Consider the following 24345-nt stretch of genomic DNA (forward strand, 5'->3'; position numbering starts at 1 on the left):
GGCGCGCGGCGGGGCGGGGCGAGGGGCGGGGCGGTCCCGTCAGGCGGCGGGGCAGCATGGAGGGCCGGCTGCCCTACGACGACTTCCCGGTGGTCTTCCTGCCGCCCTACGAGAGCCCGCCCGCCTGGGTGCCGCCGCATGAGGTGAGGGGACGGGGTTGGGGACGGCGGCGGCCCGGGCTGGTGGCAGGCGAGCGGCGGGCGCCGCGGCCCGGCCCGGCCCGGGGGTGCGCGGCGGGTCCCGGCGCCTGACGGCCGCCGGCGCGTTGCTTTGCAGAGGGTGTACCACCCCGACTACAACAACGAGCTCACCCAGTTCCTGCCCCGCACCATCGTCCTGAAGAAGCCGCCCGGGGCGCAGGTGAGACCCCGCTTCCCCCCCAACCCCCGGGCTCCGTGGGGAGGCGCGGGTCCTGCCCGGCCCTTTCCTCGGCGCGGTGTTTTCCGTGTTGGACTCACGCTCGTCTTTCCTGGCAAAACTCAGGTGATGCAGAGGCCGAGCTGCGGGGTGATGATAATCCCCGGTTGGCAGCAGCCTCGTAGCAACACAAGCGGTGAGGGCAACCAGGGGAGGCCGGGCAGGGTCCCTGGCACTTCCCTCACCCGGGGGCTTGGTGGGAGGGCTGGGGCATTGCTCCTGCCCTGCTGGGAAGGGCCGTGCCACAGAGGGAGGAGAGAGCTTGTGGGTGAAGTCCAGTATGTTGTGATGTGGAGCTGATAAAGGACCGGGAGCAGAGAGCCCCTCGGGTGTTCAAGGTGAGCTTGCCACGGGAGTCAGGAGAGGGGGACTGGTGCTTGCTGCTGCCTGGCTGAACGCTGCAGCACCAACGCCTTTGCTCCACCTGGAAGAGACACGTATCCAGTGGGAAGGGTCCTGGGCCAAAAGGTGACTGCATTTCACTGCTGGTTTCTCTCACAGCTGGGCTTCAACATCCGGGGAGGAAAAGCTTCGCAGCTGGGGATCTTCATCTCTAAGGTGTGTCTGTCCTTCTGCCATTCCTTCCCCATGTTCTGTCTGTTCCCTTGGGTGTTGCTGAGCCAGCTGGGTGTGCGTGGAGACTGTCATATGCTTTATATGCATCTCTGAACTCATAGCTGTAATTTGCCACGCACCAAGCAGCAGTCAGACGGTCCTGCACCATTTCCTGATCTCTCCCCAGCCCACGGAGCGTCGCTGGTGTGCTGCAGTCCCCACTCTGCATCCTCCCCAGTCCTGTGTGACGCCCTGGACGGGCACCGTGGGGAGGCTCTGGGGCTGGGCTGTCCTGGCTGAGTGGGAGGGAGGCCACAGTACTGGAGGTGCGGGGAGTCACTGCTGCTGCCTCTGCGCTTCCCTTTACAGGTGATCCCTGACTCGGACGCGCACAGAGCTGGGCTGCAGGAAGGGGACCAGGTGCTCTCGGTGAACGATGTGGATTTCCAGGACATTGAGCACAGCAAGGTGAGCATTCCTGCGGCCCAGCTGCTGGAGCAGGGACAGGATGGGGAGTCCGTACATACACCATCTCCTTCTGGCCTCCCAGCCTGCACCAACTCAGCTGGTGGCACCACATAACCGATGCATTCCTCTTTCCTATCCTCCAGTCTGGTCACTGAGCAACTCTTTCTTCTTTCAGGCTGTGGAGATCCTGAAGACAGCCCGTGAAATCACCATGCGCGTGCGTTACTTCCCCTACAGTAAGTGCCCGCTAGCTCCGAGTCCAGTCACCTAGCAGCATTTCTCCTTGGGAAGCAGACTGCCGTGCATCCCTGCCGATTCCACCTCAGCTTAGCTGTTATGGTGGTGTTAAGCTAGCAGCCTGCAGATCAGAAAGAACATTGGGCTTTGATTTGGGGATCAGGACAGCTACCAAGTCAAAACAGTAAGGACTGGCTTCAGCTGCCCACATAGAAAAACTTACAGAGCAGGGCTTAGCAACACAGTGCTGAAAGGTGGGATGATTGTTGAATGGAAACATTCATTTTAGAGCTGTAGAAGCAGCTAGTTATCCTTGAATAACACAGGAATTAGTTCTGTCACTAGTGGACCTATGCTGATGGTGGATGCTGCTTTGTGGTTTTTATCCCTTCCTAAGGATGTTTAAATTCTGAGTGAGGGAAAAGACTGTATTAACTCTCGGTTTCTGCACCCATAGAGTTCATAGATATAAGGGGGGGAAAAATAGAGGTCAAGTCAAGCCAAACAAGGATTCCTCATAAAATGGAAACTGACCCTTAAGTGAAGAACGAAGAAGAATATGGAGCAGGGGAAGAGAGGACTTTAAACAGACTTTTGTTCTAAATGCCCTGGAATAACTTGAAATGACTGGCTAGGGTGTGAATGTGCTATTTTAAAGCCAGCTGCTACCCAAGAGGGTAGCAAACACTGCCTCTGCTTAGCGAGGTATAAACAGAATATGTTTTCCTTTAACATTTTTGCTAATTCCCCCTTGCCATCAGTGACTGCCTCTCCTGCCCTTTCAGCCTTGCCTTCTCTTTCCCTTCCAGATTACCAGAGACAGAAGGAAAGAACTGTTCACTAGTAGGCAGCTGTCTGCTGGGTCTCCAGAGTGGCCGTCCTGCAAAAAACTCTCCACTACTCTTCCTCAACATCCAAGATGACACATCAAGTTTCAGCTGTCACTGGAGGTACAACTGTCCTGTTGGCTGCACAGGCACCAGCTCTGCTTCCTGCGTGGAGGGACACCAACGGAATTTTATTTAGCTGGAAGATGGATGGGGCTTTAGTCTGTACTCCTTGAACTGGGTGTTGAAACAAGCTGATGGTGCTGATGTGGAAGTGGGTACTGGAGGGCAGCTTCTCCGGCAAGATCTGTGCTTCTGTTCTAGCGGGACTTAAATTAAATGAGTGCTCTGCTGGTTCTGGATCCAACCCTTATTGCTAGATGTAAGGCCAAGAGGGTCTCGGTGTGCTCGAGCAGAGCATGGCCTTTGTCCTTCAAGAGATCAACCTGCTCACTACTCTGGTGACATGAAATTCTTTCCTTCTCCACTGTCCTACCTCTGCTCTACACTACTGGGTTTGGTTGGGACTCAAGGAACACGAGTAAAATCCACTCAAACTCGGTGCGCATCTCTAGCTGCACTAGTCTGCCCGGGCATGTTTGTACCTCTTTGCTGCTTAACAGCCCCCACAATACAGGACCGAGGCGCTTGGACCATGTTTCCGAACTGCTGCAGGCACTCGGCCAGGCTCCCTCAAGTGTGGTGCTTGCATGGTTAAGGGTTTCACTCGCTGAACCTTCTTCCTTCACTTGGCACAGCCCTGTCCCTGTCACGTGCTTCCATCAGAACTCCCCGCCGCTTTAAGGTAAACTTCTCCCCTTCCCTCTTCTCAAATAAAGGGGAGGAAGCTGTGCCCTGCACTGGGAGAGCACAGGTGAAAACGTGCTAGTTATCGGCAAATCTGGGCGCAAATGCACGATAGTATCACATTGTAAACAGCATCAGGACAGCCCTTGCTCTGGCCTTCTGGGCGGTGTTTTCCGCTTATCTGTAATAACTGAAATAATAAAATGAGTACAGCAACCAGAATTCGTCTTATTCCCACTCAGGAAGTCTCCGTGGAGGGTTGTTTGTCACCACCCTCAGCACTACCCCGAGGAAATGCCGGGCGGACAGCTGGGATAAGGGTTGGCTCCAGTTGCCCTTGCAGCCTGTAGGAGGAAAGTGTGGGACCCGCACGAGGCGCAGCTCTGTTTTAAGGGCGTTTTTCCACTGGTTGTGATGGCAGTCAGCCCTTGATTAGCCTGGAGCCGCGTTTCAGCACTGCTGCAATGGAGGATTTTGTCTGTGGTGGCACTAATGCAACTTGCTTGAGACAGCCAAGAGCAGCAGCCCTGACACAACTTCAGCACTGCCAGCCAGGTTGCTCTTAGCGCAACCGCTGGGCAGAAAGCTGAGCCAGGCTGAAGCAGAATAAAATACACTAGAAAAGAGACTTTCACTCAGAATAAAAAAAATTAGCGTTTCTACCAGGGAAATAAGCATCCTGGAAGCCCCACTGTAACACCCTGAGAAGGTAAGATAAGAGCTCTTCTGTGGAGACAGGCCTGTGTCCCATGGGACATTTGCCTCTCCAGTCTCACACCAGTTTCCCAGCACTGACATATTCCTTGGGGAAGGAGGACGCTCACGTTACAGCAAGGCAATGTTTCATACTGCTCTGTCTTCCCTTCTCCCCCTGTTGTGCTTAGACATGCCAGAGTGAAGGTTCTGTGGGCAGTCCCTGGCCCCAAAGCCACCCCTGTGCTCTGCCTGGTGGAAAACAGCCATGGAATGTGCGCATCAGGCTTTTGGCACACAACCCAACTGCCGAGGAGCCGAGAGGCGCCTTGAACTCTCCACAGGGGACTGCAAATACAACCCCAATGTTCAATCTTAATCCTGCTTCAGAGCAGTCCCTCGCAGGAGCTCCAGGAAGATCTCCCCTGCCCAGGGCAGCTTCCTCCCTGCCATTACTCAGAGGTAATTACTCAGGTGCTTTCGCAGCCATCACGCTGACCCCGTGACTGGCTGTGGGCTAACAGGAAAGAGTGGATTCTTTCCCAAGACACATTCATGTCTTAGGTATCTTAATTGACAAAGCAGTAATAGGGTTTGTGCTGGCCACCACAATCCATTTCATCCTCCAGAACCTGGGGGACAAATGGGTAGTTACTGATTCCTGCTGGGAAAACAACAGGTCCAGCAACATTGGATTTTTTTTTTAGCAACTTGCAAAGTAGAGGCCAAGAGTCACGAGCATTGGAGCAGCTTTAGTTTGTCAATGAATAACTCCCTGGCCAGGGAAGCAGACTAGCAGAGGTATTGCAGGTAACTTGGCCTTTTGGAGCAACAGTCACAGCCCCAGAACAAGCCGTGTTGTGTGAAGGTAGGGCAGGTTACACCCGAGAAACGTGCTGTACAGCTCCTCTCCCTGAGCATAACTCAGCCAGGTCGGTACAGGCAGCCCGTGTGCTCCTGGCCCCGTTCAGTCTCGGTGCTGAGCCGAGCTGAGGAAGGGGATCGTGAGGGCGTGGGGGGGGAAATCCCATCACACCTCCTCAAGTAAGAAAGGAGCTGGGGCCACCAGTGCTCCCACGGTGTCCCCGGGTCAGTGACACCCCCCTCAGCCCTCCAGGACAGGGGGGACACCGCTGAGGAAGGCAGGTGCTGAGGGGAGGTGGCACAGCACAGCCCCCCGTCACCCTCAGGGCCCTCCCAGGCCGGACGCCCCAGTGCTGCCACCCACCTTGAGGCAGTGCACGCCGCACCCCGGGGCAGTTTAAAGCCCCTCTCTTCTCCCTCCACTCCCACAGCCGGTAAGCTCGTCCTTCTCCCACCGTCCCCTTCCTGGGACAGACTTGTTAGACCTAGGAGTAAAATAAGCAGAGGCAGCAGAAGACCCCTCTCCGGCAGCAGGACAGCAAAGGTGTTGGTGAAATAACTTTATTTAGTGTGATACACGGCTGTGGTCAGACAGTCCATACTCATATTAATAGTCACACGTACTTGGCTAACAGCTAGGAGACAGCAGGGCCAGACACACACTCAATATTATACACATCCATAGAGAAGACAGCGGGAAGTGAACTATTTTATTTCACTAGTTACCCCCCCGTTACTTAGGGTCTCCCCCCTCCCTCCCCCCAGGTCCGTGACTCAGAACAACACGACAGCAGAGCAGCGCACACCTGCCTGTGAGAAGGGGACAGCAAAACCTGTTCTACGGCAGACACGGACACACCGACAAACATCAGCAATTCCCACACAACAGGGGTATGTACAGAGGAGGGGGCTGAGCTTCCTGCCGGCGCTGGGACCCGGCTACGTCAGCTGGGACAGTGGGTACAGGGGGACACTCCAGAGTGCAATGGGAAACAACATCCCAGCTTCCTCCTGCAGGCCAGCTCACCTGGAGGGGAAGGGACAGGGCTCTGGGCAACAACAGGTCAGTCACCGGCAGCGAGGTGACTTGCCGCCAGTAAGCCAACGTGGGGACTGCCAGCTCCCGGTCCGAGGCTGCCCCTTCCCCTCCCTCGACGGCCCGCAGGCTTCAGAGTGTGCACGCTGTGTCAGTGACCGGCAGGCATCCTGCTAGGGGAGTGTCACTAGCCACCAAACGCTGCTGTCCCCACCCGTCACACTGCGGTCAGTCGCCCTCCTGCCCGCTAGCATCCCTCCTGTCAGCATGACATAGGCCGGGTGATGAAAAGAATGGCTTCAAGCCGTCCAACTGCTTTGTTCTCCTCTCTGTCAACAGACAAACCTACTGACTTCTGGTTAGGACAGATGGACAAAAAAACCCCAGTAAAAGTCTCTGAAGAGCTCTGTTAGCATAGTTATACACTAGAGGGAGGGGACAAGGGGAAGAGGAGGCATTTCCCAGCCTCCAAGGTCGAGAAGTGACACTAAAATTCACTTCAGCAGCATACGCTCCTCCATTCCTCTACCTAGGTCTGACAATAAATCCCTGCCACTGCTCATCTCAACTTTGGCAATGTTACAGCTTAGCAGTATTCCAAAAGTGAAATGGCTACTAGCCCCATCCCCCAGGGTCTACTACAAAGGCAGCAGCAGCTGTGTTATGACTTCATCAAGCAGCAACCTAGGTATGAGAGTAGAACAGCTACCACTGGCCTTCTGTCTGCTGTGGCCCTCCTGCTCCGCATGAAGAAGCTCCCAGTCTATGGGATGATGAACAGGAGGAGACTAGGAAAGGAGCCCGAACAGCATCCATGACTCCCAGGGCAGGTGTTGCCCCTGTAGTGATGGATTTCGGGTAACTGTTTGCTTTCGCTGTTAACAGACAGGACCCAGGTCTCTACAAACCACCCTGAGGATCTCTCCCCACCCAGCCTCATACTGCAAAGCCTCTGTACCCTCTTCCTTCCCCACATCTGACAGCCAACACTCACCGAGCACCAACGTTCTCTGGATGGGAAGATATTCCAACCGAGGAGAGCGGTCTGTGGGATGTGTCTGCTACACAAACGGGAGCGACAAGGCCAAAGCTATCAGAGTTTGGGGGTTTCCAGTGCTGTGTGTTAACACGAGGGGCAAAACTCAGAAGTCGTGAGCAAGAGTTAGCCAAGATCATCCACAGAAAGGAGAAACTGAGGAGCTACTATTGCGTGTGCCCTGCAGGAAGCAAAAGCCTAGAAACAGATAACCTGTATTGTCCAAAAAGGCAAGGCCAAGTCAAACTGACTGGTTTAAAAGGAGCAGCCTTTCAACAGAGGAAGTGGGGATGCAGGACAGAGACAGGGCTGGAGTGGACAGGGAACTAGTTAAGATGCAAGGCAGTAAGGAAGGTGGAAAGCCCACCCCCAAGCTTTATTTTTGTCTTCCCTAAGTTGGTGGCTTTTCCATTGCATTTCACAAGATACATCTGAGCAGACAGGCTCAAGGTGGGGAAGAGGGGGAGAAGGAGAGGAAGAGAGAGAGAGTGTAAAGGGCACCACAGTGCCAAAGTGCAACAACATAAGAAAATAAAATAAAAGACAGGACACTCATTCTGCACTCAGGGCTCATACCATGCAGTAAGAGGGGCGGCCGGGGCTGCTCCCCACCAGTAAACAGGGAGTTCGCTCGCTTAGTAGATTGGTTTTTCAGCCCACAAAGTAGGGTTGCCTAGCCAATGAGCAGTGATGTTCTTCAGTGAGACTGGCCGGTTGGGGAATGTGCTGCTACAGAACGGGCCTGTTAGCAGGAGCACCCGCTCTCCGTTACTGGCTGCTCAGGAGGTTTCTCTAGTTTGATGTCAATCACTGCAGGAGACAGGTTAAGGAAATCACCCGGCTCAAGGAAAAACAAGGAGGACAGAACAGAGAAAGGGATCTGAAAAGGTTGTTAGCTGTCCCTTCTTGATAAGGACAGGTGTTTTAGCAGAGCAGAACATATCCTGCCTGAACAGGATTAACTGTGAAACCAGTGGACTGGTTATGTTGAGACCACTTAAAGGATAAACGAGAGCCCAATCGGACAGGTCTGCATACAAGACAGCCCTGTGCAAAAAGAGGAAAATATTACGGTATTTTAAAACTATGCAGATTTTATCCTAAGCTTAAGTGGAGAAAGCAAAACTTGTGCTTGCCGTTATAAGGAGTTGGGTACATTTATATATAGACCACAAGCAGGGTCCTCAATTTACACCCATAGGTAAACACCACACTATACTGGCTGTTTCAGCCATGTCTCTGCAAAACCCCAGTAAGGCCCATCCCCAGAGTGTACTGAAAAGTCAGTAAGCCCAACCTAACAAAAGATAATCGCCAAATTCTACAAGAACAGGAAAGTTACTGATGAGAAAAGCAAGGATACTGTCTTCTTTGCTCTTCTCTGGTGTGCTGTCCATCCCAGGTAAGGCAGCAGCCACACGACGGAAAAGCTGAAAAGTAGCAATAGATAAAGCTGAAGGTTTGTCAGAAAAAAATGCCCGTTAAAAAAACCATTGCTTTACAGCAGATCTTAGAGTCCGAATTGTGCAATTGTTACATGGGTACTTTAGCAAGCAAGGCAATGATCAACAAATGCCACGAAAATTTTGCCTAAGAAATTTCACAGGTATTATTACAGAAGTTATTCAATGCCTGCAAAACAGACAGGTTTATTTTACTTGTTTCTGCTTGAACACAACATGGAATTCATTAGTAACAGTTCTTCTAGGGACGCACAGAACAATTCCCTCCTGCACTCAGTAAGCACGTCATCTACCATTTCCAGCCTCAACTGCTTTTGCACACAGCAGTGTTACAGTGCACAACTCAGGATTTCTCATAAGCAACTTCGCAGGAGACCAAAGGTTTAAGACATTTATGTAATAACAGGTTTTACAGCCCATCCTTTCAGTCCAGTCCTGCTGCAAAACAGCCATTTGTGAGCGGACCTGCTGGCTGAAGTGACCTGCATTTAAGCTATTAAGGATGTGCGAGAGCTGAGAAGGGCTATCATATCCCCATAAAAACAGAAAATGGTTTTGCATAATTTTTCAAGTCAATGCTTAGAGCTCCTCCTGCTGACATTAATGCAGCAGCTAACACAATACAGACACTGCTAGGCAGTCTGGTGAAAAGTGCCGCATAAAGGACTAGAGGAATCACCAGCTAATGATGATTTTTCTCACAGTAGCTTGGTAGGGGCTTCTCATCCACCCCTCCAAATTGTGTTACTTGGAAAATCCAGCCACTGAGGTGCCAGCAAGGTGCTAGAGTTAGCATCCTTTCAGTCACAGAAGTTCTCACCGCAAACACCCACTAGGCAAATAAAGCAACACAAACTTAGAAAACCAAAGTTTAAAGTGGATTCAATCCAGAATAGCCAAAAGAAAAACAAAACTAGAGTCTCCTAACCCCATTGTGAGGTTCTCTTAACCCCACTGGTGTGCAGCGAACCTCTGAGTATGTTTCCTAGCTGATACCAACAGTATTTATGCTCCCTGCAGATCCCCGGGCCTTATGGCTGCCTTACTCCCCAAGTTCTGTCATGCTTCAGAATGATTCCTGAACGAGCGGAGAGTGGGATCACAAGCTTATAGCAAGAGGCAATGGGCACAAACTGAAATACAAGAAATTCTGTTTAAACGTAAGAAAAAAGTTTGAAGTTTTTTTTTTACTGTATGGATAGTTAAACGCTGTGACAGGTTGCCTGGAGAGATGGAGTCTCTATCCTTTGAGATAGTCAAAACCCAACCGGAGTCAGCTCTGGGCAGCCTGCTCTAAGCGTGAGGGTTGGACTAGACGATCTCCAGAGATCCCTTCTGACCTCAACTATTCTAAGATTTTCCTCTGCGGCTTGCAAACAGAAGCAGGAACTTCTACTCTAGTGCATCAGCATATGCCATTATCCCGACTGGTGGGAACACCAATTTTAGAAAACAGTGCATTAACTGTTAACAAAAGCAAAGGGAATGTACGAAATTACGTTTGACTGGCTACACAAAATAGCAGCATTCCTATCCCTCCGCACATTCTGTTTCTAGACTCTCCTTTCTTTCCAGGTAAGTTTGCTTAGCTTTAACAGGGAATCGTTGACTTGACAGGAAAAGAGCTTCCACTAGATAAAGCAGCAGCGATCATTGGGCAAGAAGCATTTCAGGGGTTGACAATAAACAACACAAGCAAATATCTGATGGAACATGAACCCTAAGCAGAAGCTTAATCCTCCCACATACAGAGCAGTAAAGTACAGATTTCCTGTCTTTAGAACAGAACATTGATCTACCTGTTTCACATTGTATCCAGTCTTCGCACTGGTCTCAATAAACATCACATTCAGCTCTTTGGCTCTCTGTTCACCTTCTTCTGTAGTGATTTGCCTGGACAAAGATGCAAACAGAAGCAGAAAGACAGAAAGGAAGAACAGTCAGGAAGAGTTAGAGATGTCTGTGACTGAGACGCTCTTCAGTGGAGGGCCGCTTCACCACCCCTTACAAGAGTGCACAGTCCACCAGTGGAGACCTCAGGACCTCTCAGTCTCTAAGACCCCCCGGTCCTCCAGCTAAGAATGAAACAACCTCCAGTAAGTTACCCAGGGAACACCGGGACTATTAATAAGACTATTAATAACGGATGATCAGCACAGGATGAAGTTTGTGCAGTACATTTGAGCCTCATTCACAGCATCCTCAAGGGAAGGAAGAATCCCCACACGCTGCACCTGATACAAAAAGCAGTTTCCCAAAAGTCAACAGAAGGGAACTCCGTGAGGTTACAGAAAGATTTCAGAAAGGTTCCAGCAGCAAGTACAGTGCAACAGCAAGTGCTAGGCTGCTGCTTGCGAGCAAGCACCTGCAAATGCATCTCTGATCAATACCCTGTACATACCTGTTTCACATTATATCCTGCTTTAGCACTGGTTTCAATATACATCACATTCAGTTCTTGGGCTTTTCTCTCACCCTCCTCTATAGAAACCTGTCTACAGCAATGAGAACAAATCACAGAAAAGAAAAACCAAAACAAAGAAAAGTAGTCCAAAATGATAAAAAAACTGCAGAAAAAAACCAGCCACCAACTGAAGCAACATTAACAGGAAAGAAAAACTTAACAGGCTGCACGAAATAAGAACAGTGCTATTTTCAGTTCAGCTTTTTGGCCTCAGAACTTAACTTGCATCATCACTTGGTTTTTACTATAGGATGAATGGCTCCCAATACGCTGGATTCTCTTCTGAAAAATGTGACCAAGCTCAGACTGATACTGTGGCTTTGTCCAGCCTTAGAAGGCCTGGTATTTCAGCCTGACACAAATCTAACTTCCTTTTAAAAGAAAGGCAAGGCAGCTTCTTTTACTGACACCTGGATATACACCATAATTCCAAATTCTAGCCTAGACCAGGAGTACTGTCACTTACATTAAACTTCTAAAATAAGAGTTTCTAGTGCTACATGAACTTCAACTGTAGCTATGTTTCAAACAATTTTCTGGTATTTTTAATTCTTACGGCAGTGCTGGGCCAACTGTCATGCACACACTTATGTACCATTAGGAAATAATCCAAGGCAGAAATTATCCCATTGGGTTTTCCAGTTCCACATGAAATTAGATTTTGATAGAAATTCGAAAGCTTCAAATCTAAACGCCAGATTATTCAGTTAGGGAGCTGCAGTTGTTTCTAGCTCCCAGGAGGGCATAAGAGGTACTAAGTGGTCAACATCCAGAGCTGGCTCAAGTAGAACATCTCTGATTTTGTTCAGCTGCCTTTGTAAGCTGATTTCAGAGACCAGACTGATCTGAGGTCTTGCCACCTGGAATTCTTAATCCAAATAAGCTCTACACATTTTTATCGTATTTCTGAAGCTCTGAGCACCGAGTTTTACCAACGTTTCCAAAGTGCAAGGCACAGGACACTTCGAATGCCCCCCCCCACTGAAGTGGGAAAAGCCAAATAGTTGTCAAGACTAAGGTGGTGTACGTGGTGGACGCAGAACACATTTCTGTAAGAACCATCAGTACAAAGCCCACACAGCGCCCAGCTGGAGCCTAACTTTATCCTTTTCCCCACTGACTCAAACCACTTGCCGGTATTAGAACTGTCTATGCTTTTCCTGCTAGGCATGGCAAACTAAAAACTAACAGCATGACTTGTACAGAGACAAAAGGCAAAAAGCATCTCCTGACACCATACTGTGCAGCCAGGGATGCTGGCTATTGTCTCATACGAACATTTGAACAACACCAGAACCACAAGGGAAAAAACACATCACAATACATTCTGAAGCAATATATACACTGCAGGAGTGAGTAAAGCAAAGTTTAGAATTTAAAATGTGATAGCATCCAACAATGAAACAGTCAGATCCCTGGTAGGCCCGTCATCCCAAGAAAGGGAGTAAACAAACAGGCAGTTCAGATATTAGTGCAGGATTTTTCTGAGAAAACATTTATGTTCCACCTCTAAGGCTTTCCAAGCTGTTATCTTTTGATCAGAAGTGTCTCGTGAACAGCCAAAGGATAAGGTTTTGATTTCATAAGACCTCATTTCATCATGAGATGCAGGTCCTTCCCAGTTCTGCCTTTTTCAGATGCTTTCTTTTGCATCAGATGAAAATTCCCCATCACTTCGATGCCTCCTATGTCCTATGACATATGAAGCACGCATTTTAGAGTACCCGGTGTACGTGAAGATGGTTCAGTTTAAAGTATTGGGACTGTAAGGAACTCCATGGCTTACTCCATCTTCCCTTTGCTGACAGCTACTACTGACACTAACCATTAAAATAAAAATCTTTCCTTATCTACGCTGTTTCTGATGTCTTCACAAATGAAAATCTCTGAAAACAGTAAACAAAATTTTTGCTAAATCAACAATCAAGAGAAGAATTTGAAATGGAAACACAAAAGTGCAAGCCTATGATCTTCTAAGAAGCTATTATGTTGGTTGTGTTGGTTGAAGTGGCATTGTAAGATTAAGTTTTAAAAGCAAAATGCTTTATGACATGTCCCAAAACATTAAGTCTGTGTGATTTTAAGATTTAATTAACTTTTTACGTCTCTTGGGGAAGTCCAATTTTGCTAATCTAGTTTCCTCTCACACATCTACAACATCACAGTTTGTGTTATGTACGACATGAAATTTATGCTCAGAGGGAAACCTTTTAGATTTATACTGTAAAATCTCATGCTGCATCTTGTAACAGGAAGAAACTTTACTAAGAACTTACAGTTGCACATGCAGAAAGTGTCATGTAAATAGGATTATTGAAAAAAGGCAGATTTTCTTACTTTTGCAAGACATCTTTTTGGCTTTATCTCAGCACAAAAAGAAAAATCAGACAAAATACACTATTGAGAAACATGGTATAGAGATACTTAAGTAAAAGGAATTTTTTTAGGTGGGTTTGTTTTAACCAAAGCTATTTGTAGAATAGCAAAATGGAGTAACTTTGCATATTCTGAAACCAGAAATCTGAATTTCATTACAAGCTATTTACGCTTCGTTTAAAATCAACAATTGTTTTGTTGGCAGACTAGTTGGCCAGTTCCTTGCTTTTACTGGTCAGAGCAGCAAGGCTGCCAGCTCCCCTCCATTACCTCTTGTCTGCCAGGTCAGTTTTGTTCCCCACCAACATGATGATGACGTCGCTTCCTCTCTCTGTCCGAACGTCATCAATCCACTTGGAGGTTTGCTGGAAAGAATTCAAGTCTGTAGGGAAGAATCAAATGGGAGTTCTGAGGATAAAACTTCTTTTCAGAGAGAAAGAATGCTATGCTTGTACTCAGGTGCTTCTCCAAATTTCCCCACACCACATTTAAAGGACCCATAAATTGTGTTCCACTCAGACAGAAAAACAGGGTGGAGAAAAACTGTTTCTAATGTTAATCATCTTTTTGCAGAACTTCTGATTGTAACATATTAGTTCTGCTTACATGTAGTATTTCAAATAATGAGACATCAAAGCATCACTCACTTGTAATGTCATAGACTACCACAGCAATAGTGGAGTCGCGGATGTAGCTGGGAATGAGACTGCGGAACCGCTCCTGGCCTGCTGTGTCCCAAAGCTGCAGCCGAACCTGCTGGTACCAGGCCAGGGAGAGCAGAGAGAAAAAGAGAGAGAGAGAGAGAGAGCAAGAGAGAAAAGAAAGGAGGAAACTGTCCTTTAGAGAAAAGGCCATTTCTAGAATTAACTGTATGCAGCTCAGCCTGAGAAGCTGAGGCTGACCTTGTAATCTTGCCCCAAATATCCAAACACCACAGAAGCTGGCTTTTCTGACTGTTTATAGATAAGGTGCTTTCATTACCTCCTTTCCTTGCCTAGAGATTCCGCTATTTCCCCAGTCACCACATCCCAAAGAGCTCTAGGTTATGGCTACAACCTCCAGTCATTGCTGACAGCGCTAGCTAACAAGTAACATGGAGCTGGTCTTCCCGGTCTACCCAGGATTACACATGGGGTCTTCACAGGACTCCTAGCCTAGAGCATCTCAGATCAAAGCTTTTTGGGCAATTCCCATATGACAGACATGCAACTCCCTCAGCCCAGACACCACATAGTAAAACACCATCCATTCTCCAGCATCAAGCATCCAGAAGATGGCAATGGGGATTTTCATGCAAGATTAAGGCAATCAGTAACTTAAGTTCTAGCAGAAACAAAAGCAAGTGTTACACACTGTAGGCTTCACATGACGCAAGGGGTTCTCCCTTTCAGCTAAGCACAAGGGTCAGAAACAAGAACAAATGCTATGAGAGGTACAGTTTGATCTCCAGAACTATGCCCAAACACAAATGGACTTATTATATACGATAGCTCTAAGGTCTGGGACCTGCCTGTTTGAAACAGCAATGGTCAAAACATGCCTAACTACCACAGTGAATGCTAAACAAAAGCTTTTCACAACTGGGAGTGATACCATTTCCTTCCAAGTCATTACCCCACGCAGCTAGCTGTACAAATAGCATTAGGCTGCCAGAAAACAAGATCGCTATTGGCATTCTCAACGGGCACGAGTTTCATAGGAGGGCAGATACTGGTTCCCAGCTTAATTACATGAATTGGTTAGATGTGCTCACAAAACCACTTGTTCAGCAACGAGGGAGAGCAGCTGTTTACGCACAGAACAGTGGTTAGTAAGGCAGCTTGCAGGAGACAGGCTACAAGGGAGAAAGGACCGAGAATTGGCTTCTTTAGAACAGAAACAGAAGCTGGACAGAGCACATGTCTGCAAAGTGTCTTGCTACAAGCAGATTCAAAACAACATCGTATCGTCTGGGTATGTAGATCTGATGCCCTGGGGCTTAAGGAAGAATAGGGCTTATAGTTAAAGCAATTAGCTCATGCTTCATTTTGAAGGCAGCCTTGATTAACAGTAGCAAACGTCTGGGCTCTTCACTACCCCAGGAAACTTAGGGTGACAAACTCCAAGCACTTGGACAGTATTACACCAGTGCTGGAAGATCAGATTGATAATGACAGCTTCTGGCTCTTGTTTCTAGACTTCACAATGAGCTTCCACATAGTCCCCAAGACACTACTGCTACACCAGACTGTTCACCACCTTGGTAGACTTGCTGGGTGATTTAAATACTCCAGCCTTCAGACTCGCAGTCAAAAAGGCAACTAGAGGAAGGATCACAGAACCGGGGAAGAACTGGCCCCAGTAATCCTGTTGTAGTGAAGGGTAACACTATTTGAGGGAAGGCCTTCAGCTAGCATGCAGGTACCACGCAGCATCCCTGAATTGACCTGAGGAAGTTAGCTGCAGTATTTCTGTGGCTTCTCGTTTCTCAAAGTTTGTTTGCACCCATTTTGGAGGGGAAGAGAAAATATAAATAACCCACTCAAACATGACAGCGTGCTAATAACCCTACCCATCTGGAAAGATGAAAGGTCCTCAACCAAGAATTAACCCAGCCTCTCCTAGAAACAAGGTAACTTGTTCAGAAAGGGGCCCAAGTTGCAGTATGGACTTTCACCGTGAATCTCTCCACAGGCCACTTGCATTTCAAGATGCCCTGTAGATTAACAATAACTAAGCAATTTCTCTTTTTCTTCCCAGCTCACCACATGCTAGCTAACAGTTTCTCTCTACTAGTTACGAGTATCTTGGCTGGCACTTAAGTACGTCCTATGGGACTGTCCCTATTTGACACTACCATGACCAGCACTAACTTACAGAAGACTATATGAGGCTCCCAAACACAGTTACCACTAAAGACAATGCAAATATATAGCTCTTAAAAGTGGTAAAGGAAACTGTGTTTTCCTAATCCCACTAGTGCCCACCGTCATGCCCTCAGAAGTACATGGGCATGTTCCTTCAATAACACAGGAAAACTAAAAGCCTCTCAGTCACTAAGAACAGAACAAAGAGCAGTAACAAGAAAAAATGAAATTCTCTGAAAAGATCAGACCATTACCAAGGCACGATGAGATCAGCTATCACTTAATTATTTTTGACACGTCTGGAAGCTGTTAAGAACAGCCTAGACTGTGGTAAGATTTTTCCACCTGCTTGGATAAACAGCATCCTGTACCTGTCACAACAGTGGGGAAAAAAGGTGCCAACCTATGCAGCCTGCCACGCTGTCTCACCTAGATGTGTTCCCAGCACAGAGCCATCACATGCACGTCTCGGCACTCCTCAAACCCCAAACAGATTGCTTCAGTTTTACACCAGTTTGCACCAAACCAGAAATCCTCCCAGAGTCAACTACTTCAGCTACAGAACTGGGAGAAAGACCATGTAATTATTTGCCCTCAATATGCAAGATAAATCATAACAGAAGTTTACTATTTGTTAAGCACTTCTGTTAACCGAAGCAAAACAAACCCCTGGTCTGTAAAGCCTCACTATAGTCTAGAGTTTGAGAGAGAATAAAGGTGGGCCAGAGGTTTTTCATCTGTTCTACATTCTTTACCTAGACTTTGTCCACATGGTGTTGGCTTACTGGTATATATCCTCTCTAGATATTTATGCTGATACTGTAGCTTAACTGAAAAAGCCAGATCAAGTGGAACCAATAACAAGGAGTTATAATGAAATAGTTGTATTCATATCTTCATATCTTATACAAAAACATTCATGCCAAGAGTTATAGAGAATTTCCCTCTAAGCTTGTTTATTCTTTAGAAATTACAGTAGTCACACCTCTTCTCTTTCAAAAGCCCTCTGGTTACTCACATGAATTGCCAGCTCTCTTCTTCAATGAAATGGGAGCCTTGAATCCTCATAAGTTGCTACATAGCTTTTATTTAAATGAGTTGTAATGTTTTACCTACTCTGACAGTATTCCTTTGCTTTGGCATCTGAAGTCGTTACTTGTATTACCTCTCTAGTTAGCCAGAAAGGAAAAATTTCATTCTGGGTTTTAAAAAAAAAAAAAAAAAACCCAAACCAAAACAAAACACAAAAACCCCACACCAAACCCCAAACCAGAAAGAGTAAAAAGCTTTCCAAAGGCTACCAATCACCTTCCATTCCAATCAGCACAGACACACGAGAAGTCACACTCCCTATTCACCTACCTGCTAATCCTCTGTGTATCACTTCGGTAGTTTGAGTTTTGAGCAGACCAGAGTTTTCCAGTTCCCCAGTTTCAGTATTATGGGATGGGGTTACCACTGGTTGTGGGGGAAGATGCTCTGCTACTTCCCCTCAGCTCATGAAACACCTACAGTTCTGGGGCCAACGGCCTACCTTAGCTCCTTTCAGATAACACCACTGCTTCCAATGCATAAAAGGTACATGTTAAAAGCAAGGTCCCTGCAGACACTCAGGCTCAATACCTACTTGTAATGTCAAAGACAGTGACAGCCACAGCAGAGTCACGGATGTAGCTGGGAATGAGGCTGCAGAACCTCTCCTGGCCGGCTGTATCCCACAGCTGCAGCCTGATCTGGGAAATGGAAAAGTGTAGGGGAAGAGGGAAGGGGAAGAGCAGGAAAATGGAAAACAAAACCAAAACTCAAGTGAAATAAAAATAAAAAGAAAAAAAATTGCAAGGCAAAAATAACGCAACAAAAGGAAAGTTAAAATGGAACAGAAATGTGAAAAGAGCCAACAATACTTCTAACCGCATTCTCACAGCAACCTCAGCCTAGCATGTCTGAGAAACCTCCCTCCCTCCACAGACCCATTAATAACTCGCACACATGAACACGTTCTTCCATTTAATCATAAAACTATGATATCCCTAAAATACCTACTCGCACCATCTGCTAACGAGGGAAATAAGCATACATACCTCAGTGCATCCTGCCACGTCAGGACTCTGGCTATAACGGCCACACAAGCAGACTGCAGCCTACAGCTAGCTAGACATGGTCACTCCTAACCATAAGGACATCACCACCCTACTACCATCGAATCCACTGGAAACCCTGGTGTCAAGTACTGAAACATAGCAGTGGGGTACAAGCCAGGATAGCAAACACCCTCTAGACTGGCTTATCTCGGGCTTAAATCCAACAAGTCTGGGAAGATAGGGAGACACAATAAAAGAAATGCTACTCGGTCTTTCAAGAACAAGGTTGTAGCTGTAACATGGAACTGTCAGCCTGACAGTCGGGACTGAGGATGGGGCTTCTCGTGGCCGCAGTTCACTCAACGCCACAGGTCCCAATGCACTGGCAACGTGCTGGAAATGGCACGCTTACAGTTGTCCTCTGTGGGAGGCTACAGGAGATGGTTTTGAAGAACCCAACTCCACATATATTTGTCTGTTCTGCTGGCCAGTACGTGCTACCCAGGCCACATTTAGAGCCGAGTGATCTGGCACAGGTATCATTTCAGGATATATCATTTGGTGTAAGGACATATCAAATATGCCAAAGCATGTGCTGCAGTTAGAGGCTTAGCATTCTTCATTTCAAGCCCAGCAGTCAAAGCCTATTGCAAAATACAGTATTAGCCATATCTGAGAAGTTATTTCAATGTCTGAATTTTCCTAGCTTGTGTGCTTGTATTTCTCCCTCCTCTTCTCTACGTTCAACACCTCTCTGTTATTTAAACAGGCTTTATGGGCTCTGTGGACCACTAATATAATCAGGAAAGCTAACAGTATATCCAACATGGGAAAGAAAATGGTATTTTCTGGACAGCAGGCCAGGGGGTGAATGACATCCTAACCTACACAACCATAAGAAATCAGGACTACACTGCTGAAAACAGCACACAGGCATTCCAACTTGCCTTCACAGGTGTCAAGCAGAATTCCCAAGATCTTTTTCTTCTGCCACTGCCAGCACCATTGAAGAAAGTTATCCAAGTAGTTTCCCCCAAACAAAGATTAAGCAAGGTCTTTCCTAATACTGAATCACTGGTAAGATGGCAGAGGAGCACTCAGGGAACTCACCACACACACTGGGCCCAGACTTCTTCAGAAGCAACAGCCCCAAAGCAACACAAAGGACTTCCATCACACCACTGGCTCCTTCCTCCCCCCAGCAGTTTCATACTTCTCAGCCAGTAGTAAAACTAGCAAAAAGGAAAGTACTAGCAAAACATGAACTAATGAAAAGACAAATACTGAAAGACAGGAGAGGAATGCGAGGGTTCTCTTTATGCAAAAAGGAATCTCATGCAAGCTAAATCCAAAATTGCTTTATTAATAGTACATCAGAACTGTGTTACAAAAGGAGCCTTTCTATGAGGAGGAACTATGCCACCACTGGTAATCACAAATGACTTCAAGACTTGGAACTGCCTGGGGTCTGCTCAGACCCATTTACACTGACAATCCCAGAGGCACAGCTGCAAATCCTGGGAGCAAGCTACACCTAAGGTACGTATAGCAGACAGCCCATTCCCCAGGATGTGGACCTTAGCTTGCCCCAATTTTGCATGAAAGATTTTGACTTCATTCTAGGGGTGTCAGACAGTAACAAGTATCAGAAAGAGGAGAATGGGTCAGTGATTTGATTCAACAAAGGCTGTCCCTCTGAAGGCTGCTGTGGGATTTCAGCAGCCATTGGAGGAACGGCCAGGCGAAAGAGCACGCGCAGCAACTGCTGCTCCCATGACTGCAGTTGCCATGCTATCGCACAGATGCCTCACTTACCGTGCGATCTTCAAGATACATTGTTTTTGACAGGAAATCAATTCCAATGGTTGCCTGAAAAGAAGAAAAGCGTTAGTAACTGCAACTTGCCTTCCCGCAACTGTAAATCAGATCTTTCTATACAAACTCTCAAAAATGTTCACAAAACTCATAATTAAGCTGTTGAAGTCATTTGCCTTCAATACAGTTGATAAAAACAAAGCAGTCTGAGTATCTGCACCATCTACATTTCACATCATTCTTCCAACACTTCTCAACTGCACAAGAACCTCCGAGTCTGGATTTTAGCCTCAGACATTCATGCATCTTAACAGAGATCATATCTGAACCGGCATCTCTTTCTGGTCTACCGCAATGCAGTCTAGTAGTAATTATCGTATTAGAAATAACCAAAAGGTAGAGCAAATTACATATATAAATTGCAGGCAACTCTGCTGAACGCTAAAAAGCAATGTTTATTCAGGACTTTCCAGTGCTTCCTTTCCAGTGACATTCAGAAGCTCCATTTCCCAGGCAGTTCTTTCTGTAAGTCTCCTTCCATTCACGTTTCCATTGCTGTACAGCAATTCCGGTACAAAGACATTTAAAGTAATTTACTAAGATGCGCTCCCAGACACTTAAATCAAGCAGATGTCCCAGCCCATCATAACCCAGGAAACAGGTTACTGACATAACAGGTTTGAGTATTTTAGACAGATTATCTCCAGTCTTAACAAACACAGGCAGCATAACATGTTCTGGAAGGTCTCCATCAGAACGTGAACCATTTAACATTAGAAGAGACCACGACAGTCAATTTCTGTAGGTAGTATTTATTTCTGGGAGTCCTATTTTCTGCAGCCAGGACACAGTTTCCAACAACTACAATAAGCAGATAAATCCACAAGAGCACCTTACAAAAGTCAGGAAAAGAAACAGAGAAAGCACAAGAGGATTCAGTTCCAGTGACTTGTCCTCACAAAAACAATCTTCTCTTCTTGCCAGCTTAATATTACTCCAGTCTAAAACAGTAACTCTATCTGGCCTGAATTAAAAGAGAACACCATAGTCTTGTCTTCCTCAAAGATACTTGTTATTCCTTTGAAATACCGCCAAGTGCTTTTGATGCAACTAACTCTTCCTGAAATCTTCAGGCCTCTTACGCATCTTTACCTTTTCATCTGCAGCCTCTTCATCCCTACCCTACTCTTTCCCTGCTGAGATTTCCCCAGCTTTTTCTATCTATAGCCTTTTAGTTAAAAAAAGGAAAAAAAAAATGTAGTAATTAAAAAAAAATTGAGATAGAGACTATACCATGCTGACTTCTTGCAGATCTATCTATCTATACACTCTGGACTCAGACGCTAGAGACCAAGAACTATCATAAGCATGTTCGTATCTTATTCTTTCTCTGTTTCCCGAGACTTCCATATCCATCGTCATGCATCCTGACCATCCTCTTCTCCGTCAGCCAACCCCATAAACCAGTGTTTTTCCCTGTCTTCCTCAAGGCTCCTCACATATCCAGACAGGATCTAAACCTTGCTTCTTTTTTGTACACTGCGTTTCCCGACATCATACTAGATGCTTGGGCTTGAACATGATGTCTCATCTCCATTTCAAGGCACATTACAACCTTACATATGATATTGAACTTACATCTCATGGAGAAACATGCTCACCCCTAACAGTTCTCACAGGCATATGTTTTCATGGCAGGGAATAGATTTACCCATATATAAAAAATATAATAAAAAAAGACGACTACCACATACCTGGTAAGTATTGTCAAAACTGTCATACATAAACCTGGTGATCAGAGAGGTCTTCCCAACTACAAAAGAAAAGAAAAATTACTTTCAAGCAGCAGTGGGAAAAAATAACCACTGCTTTGGGAGTGACACGCTGGTAGTGCTGATCATCAGAATGAAGTTGTCAACCTAAGGATATTTCCCAGCTACACCCTTCTGCAAAACAACCAGCTCAGAAATTCATTCAGAAAATGACAGAAGTGTGTTAAGCCAAATCAATCTCAGTAGGTCAAAAATTAATCATGATGAAAACCCGGTCCTTAAATTAGGTACGTTGTGATGCATATGACAGAGACTTATATGTTTGCTTTAAGCAAGCAATAAATCTGCTTTGTTATTCATATTTCGCTACTTATGTAATCACCAAGTCTAGGACTTACAGGCATAAACATCAAAACAAGACACGGTGATGTCCTGGACACTATTTAGCTGCCTCTGGCTAGCTAGAAAAGCAACATTTTGCTTTTTACCCCCCACAGGGGTAAAAGGGCTTGCATCCTTTCTTCACACAAAGATTTTTAGATACAGAGTAAACTTTGGTGGCTTGCTTAAAAACTTTAAATTTATGTCTCCAAATATTATCAAGAGACAAAGTGCAGAACTGACAGGAAATGGGAACCAAAGATAAGATCTCTGATCCTCTCTCAGGAAGCTGGACAAAGCCAAGAAAAATTCAAAGGACACGGATGGAAGAGAAAAGGGAAAAGGAATACACGGCCTAGAAAGGCCATGAAATTGTGAACATTGGAGAGGGTTAAAAACAGGGCAGATAAACGTCTGTCAGCAGCAATATCAATCCTGCCTTAGTAAGGCAGGGCAACTTCTGGAAATTCCTCCAAGACCCACAGTTCTGGGACCAAAGAGAAGGTACACAATAAGCGATCTAAAGAGAGTAATACAGTAAAGAATACCACAATTTCAAGACAAAGATACCACTCACCCATGCGTTACAAGGAAAGGGGTACAAAAGGGAGGCACCTTCCAGGTAAAACAAAAAAAATGAAGGTGTAAGGGAGGCAGCGGCCACGCTATACGAGCAGCACTGCCTTGCCACATCTTTTCTCTCTCCAGTATATGCCTCCCACTCGCTGTGGACGCGGCCAGAGACACCACGCACGGGGCGGAGCAGCAGCCCGAGAGCCATCGCATTTCCCCCAGACGCCAGCAAGGCCCGGCCGCCCGCCCGGCCCCGCCAAGCCCCGCGCCGCCCCACCAGCCCGGTTGCGGGCGCACTGCGGGCCAGCCCCGGGAGCAGGCCCGGCTCCGGCAGGCGGGTAGCCAGGCCCGCCGGGCACGCAGCCCGGCTGAGCGGTGAAAACGGGGACCCGGGCGCTTGCCAGGCCCGCGCCTCCCGCCGGCGGAGGCCTAAGGCCGGACGGCGGCAGGGCCGCCCCTCCCTCAGGCGGGCGCCCTCTGGCCGACGCCCCCCGCGGGGGCCCCGGACGGCTCGCCACCGCCTCCTCCGCGGGCAGAGAAAGACCCTTAACAGGTCCTCCGCCGCCGCAAGACCCTCACAGCTCCCCACCCACCGCGCCCCGCGCCCCCCTCCCCGGGGGCCTTCAGCGATTCCTCCCCCACACACACGCTCGGGGCCCTTCGGGCCTCCTCACCCCCCGCCCCTCACAGCTCCTCCTCACCCCCCGCAGCGGAAGGCCCGTGGCGGCTCCTCACCCCCTCCCCAGCCCCATCGGCTCCCCCGCGGCCCGCCCCGCCCGGCGCCGCCGCCCCGCTCACCGCTCTGCTCGCCCAGGAAGACGAGCTTGAACTTCCGCAGCGGATTCCCGAACTCGCCGCCGCTGCCAGGGGCGGACATGGCGGCGCGGGGAGGCCGAGCCGGAGCCGTGACTGAGGAGAAGGAGACACCGCCGAGCGCACACCGCCGCCGCCGCCCCGCCCGCCGCGCTACACGTCACTTCCGCTGGCGTCACCGACACGTCACTCCGCCCCACCCCCGGGGCGGGCGGTTGCCATGGCGCCGGGCCGCCCTCCGGGGGCGGTGCCGGTCGCGGCCGCCGCTGCGGCCTGTGGCGGGGGGCCGGGCCGGGAGCGGCCGCCGCCGGGCTGTCCGGCGCCTCGCCCTCCCGCCTCGGCCCGCGGCAGCCTGCCCGGGCCGGCAGAGGCACCGGCTGCCCGCTTCGGGCTGTCCCGCGGTGGGCCCCGCGCCCCGGCACCACGACACGGAGCCTGCACCGGGCCACTGGGGCGGGTTTATTTATAACGGTGTCACGGAGCATTGCATAACGCAGGCAAACGACGAACACGCTGGTGACGGCGCTCGGGCGGGCTCCGGTGCACCCTCCCTGTCCCTGTCCCCTCGCTGGCACCCATGGGTGCAAGGAGGTGGGAGCACCGCCCTGCGCACAGTCAGGCTTTCCAGCGTGGCGGTGCCGGGTGGCTCCCGCCACCGCAACCAGGGCGTCGAGTCGGTGCGAGGAGGCCGGGGGAGGAGGGGGCACTTAGGGGAACACATCGCACCGCGCCGCGAGGGCTGAGGTGTCTGCACCGCGTGCGGTACAGCGGGGAACGCGCTACGGGCATCTACGTCCCAAACCGGGGCGTGTGGGACCGGT

General features: G+C 48.4%; 2 protein-coding genes across 8 annotated transcripts; one reads left to right on the top strand and one right to left on the bottom strand.

The window, feature by feature from the left end:
• PDZD11 (PDZ domain containing 11) lies at nucleotides 1-2864 on the top strand. The gene is made up of 6 exons (XM_075512855.1): nucleotides 1-143; nucleotides 277-360; nucleotides 919-975; nucleotides 1342-1440; nucleotides 1616-1676; nucleotides 2487-2864. The coding sequence occupies exons 1-6, from the start codon at nucleotides 57-59 to the stop codon at nucleotides 2519-2521; spliced, it is 423 nt and encodes a 140-aa protein (XP_075368970.1). The 5' UTR covers nucleotides 1-56; the 3' UTR covers nucleotides 2522-2864.
• A 2555-nt stretch (nucleotides 2865-5419) lies between these two features.
• Nucleotides 5420-23684, bottom strand: RAB41 (RAB41, member RAS oncogene family). Of its 7 annotated transcripts, none has more exons than XM_075513602.1 (9): nucleotides 23510-23648; nucleotides 21740-21798; nucleotides 19986-20039; nucleotides 17717-17822; nucleotides 13891-13996; nucleotides 13514-13625; nucleotides 10203-10296; nucleotides 8304-8370; nucleotides 5420-7750 (listed from the first exon to the last, which is right to left on the bottom strand). In XM_075513602.1, the coding sequence occupies exons 2-9, from the start codon at nucleotides 21763-21765 to the stop codon at nucleotides 7686-7688; spliced, it is 630 nt and encodes a 209-aa protein (XP_075369717.1). In that variant the 5' UTR covers nucleotides 21766-21798; nucleotides 23510-23648; the 3' UTR covers nucleotides 5420-7685. The 7 variants fall into 7 exon arrangements, 5 of the variants coding, with proteins under 5 accessions (XP_075369717.1, XP_075369716.1, XP_075369715.1 ...); XM_075513601.1 differs by having other exon boundaries at nucleotides 13891-13999; XM_075513600.1 differs by lacking the exon at nucleotides 17717-17822 and having other exon boundaries at nucleotides 23510-23684.
• Between the last annotated feature and the right edge of the window lie 661 nt (nucleotides 23685-24345).

The sequence above is a fragment of the Mycteria americana genome, chromosome 10, assembly GCF_035582795.1.
Source record: "Mycteria americana isolate JAX WOST 10 ecotype Jacksonville Zoo and Gardens chromosome 10, USCA_MyAme_1.0, whole genome shotgun sequence".
NCBI classification, from domain to species: Eukaryota; Metazoa; Chordata; class Aves; order Ciconiiformes; family Ciconiidae; genus Mycteria; species Mycteria americana.

Coding starts and splice junctions, on each gene's coding strand:
- PDZD11 (XM_075512855.1), top strand. CDS start 57: ATGGAGGGCCGGCTGCCCTACGACGACTTCCCGGTGGTCTTCCTGCCG. Junction 361..918: donor AGAAGCCGCCCGGGGCGCAG/GTGAGACCCCGC, acceptor TTTCTCTCACAG/CTGGGCTTCAACATCCGGGG. Junction 1,441..1,615: donor AGGACATTGAGCACAGCAAG/GTGAGCATTCCT, acceptor TTCTTCTTTCAG/GCTGTGGAGATCCTGAAGAC.
- RAB41 (XM_075513600.1), bottom strand. CDS start 23,588: ATGTCCGCCCCTGGCAGCGGCGGCGAGTTCGGGAATCCGCTGCGGAAG. Junction 21,799..23,509: donor CTTCCTGGGCGAGCAGAGCG/GTGAGCGGGGCG, acceptor TTTCTTTTGTAG/TTGGGAAGACCTCTCTGATC. Junction 10,297..13,513: donor ACTGACCTGGCAGACAAGAG/GTAATGGAGGGG, acceptor ATCTTTGTCCAG/GCAAATCACTACAGAAGAAG.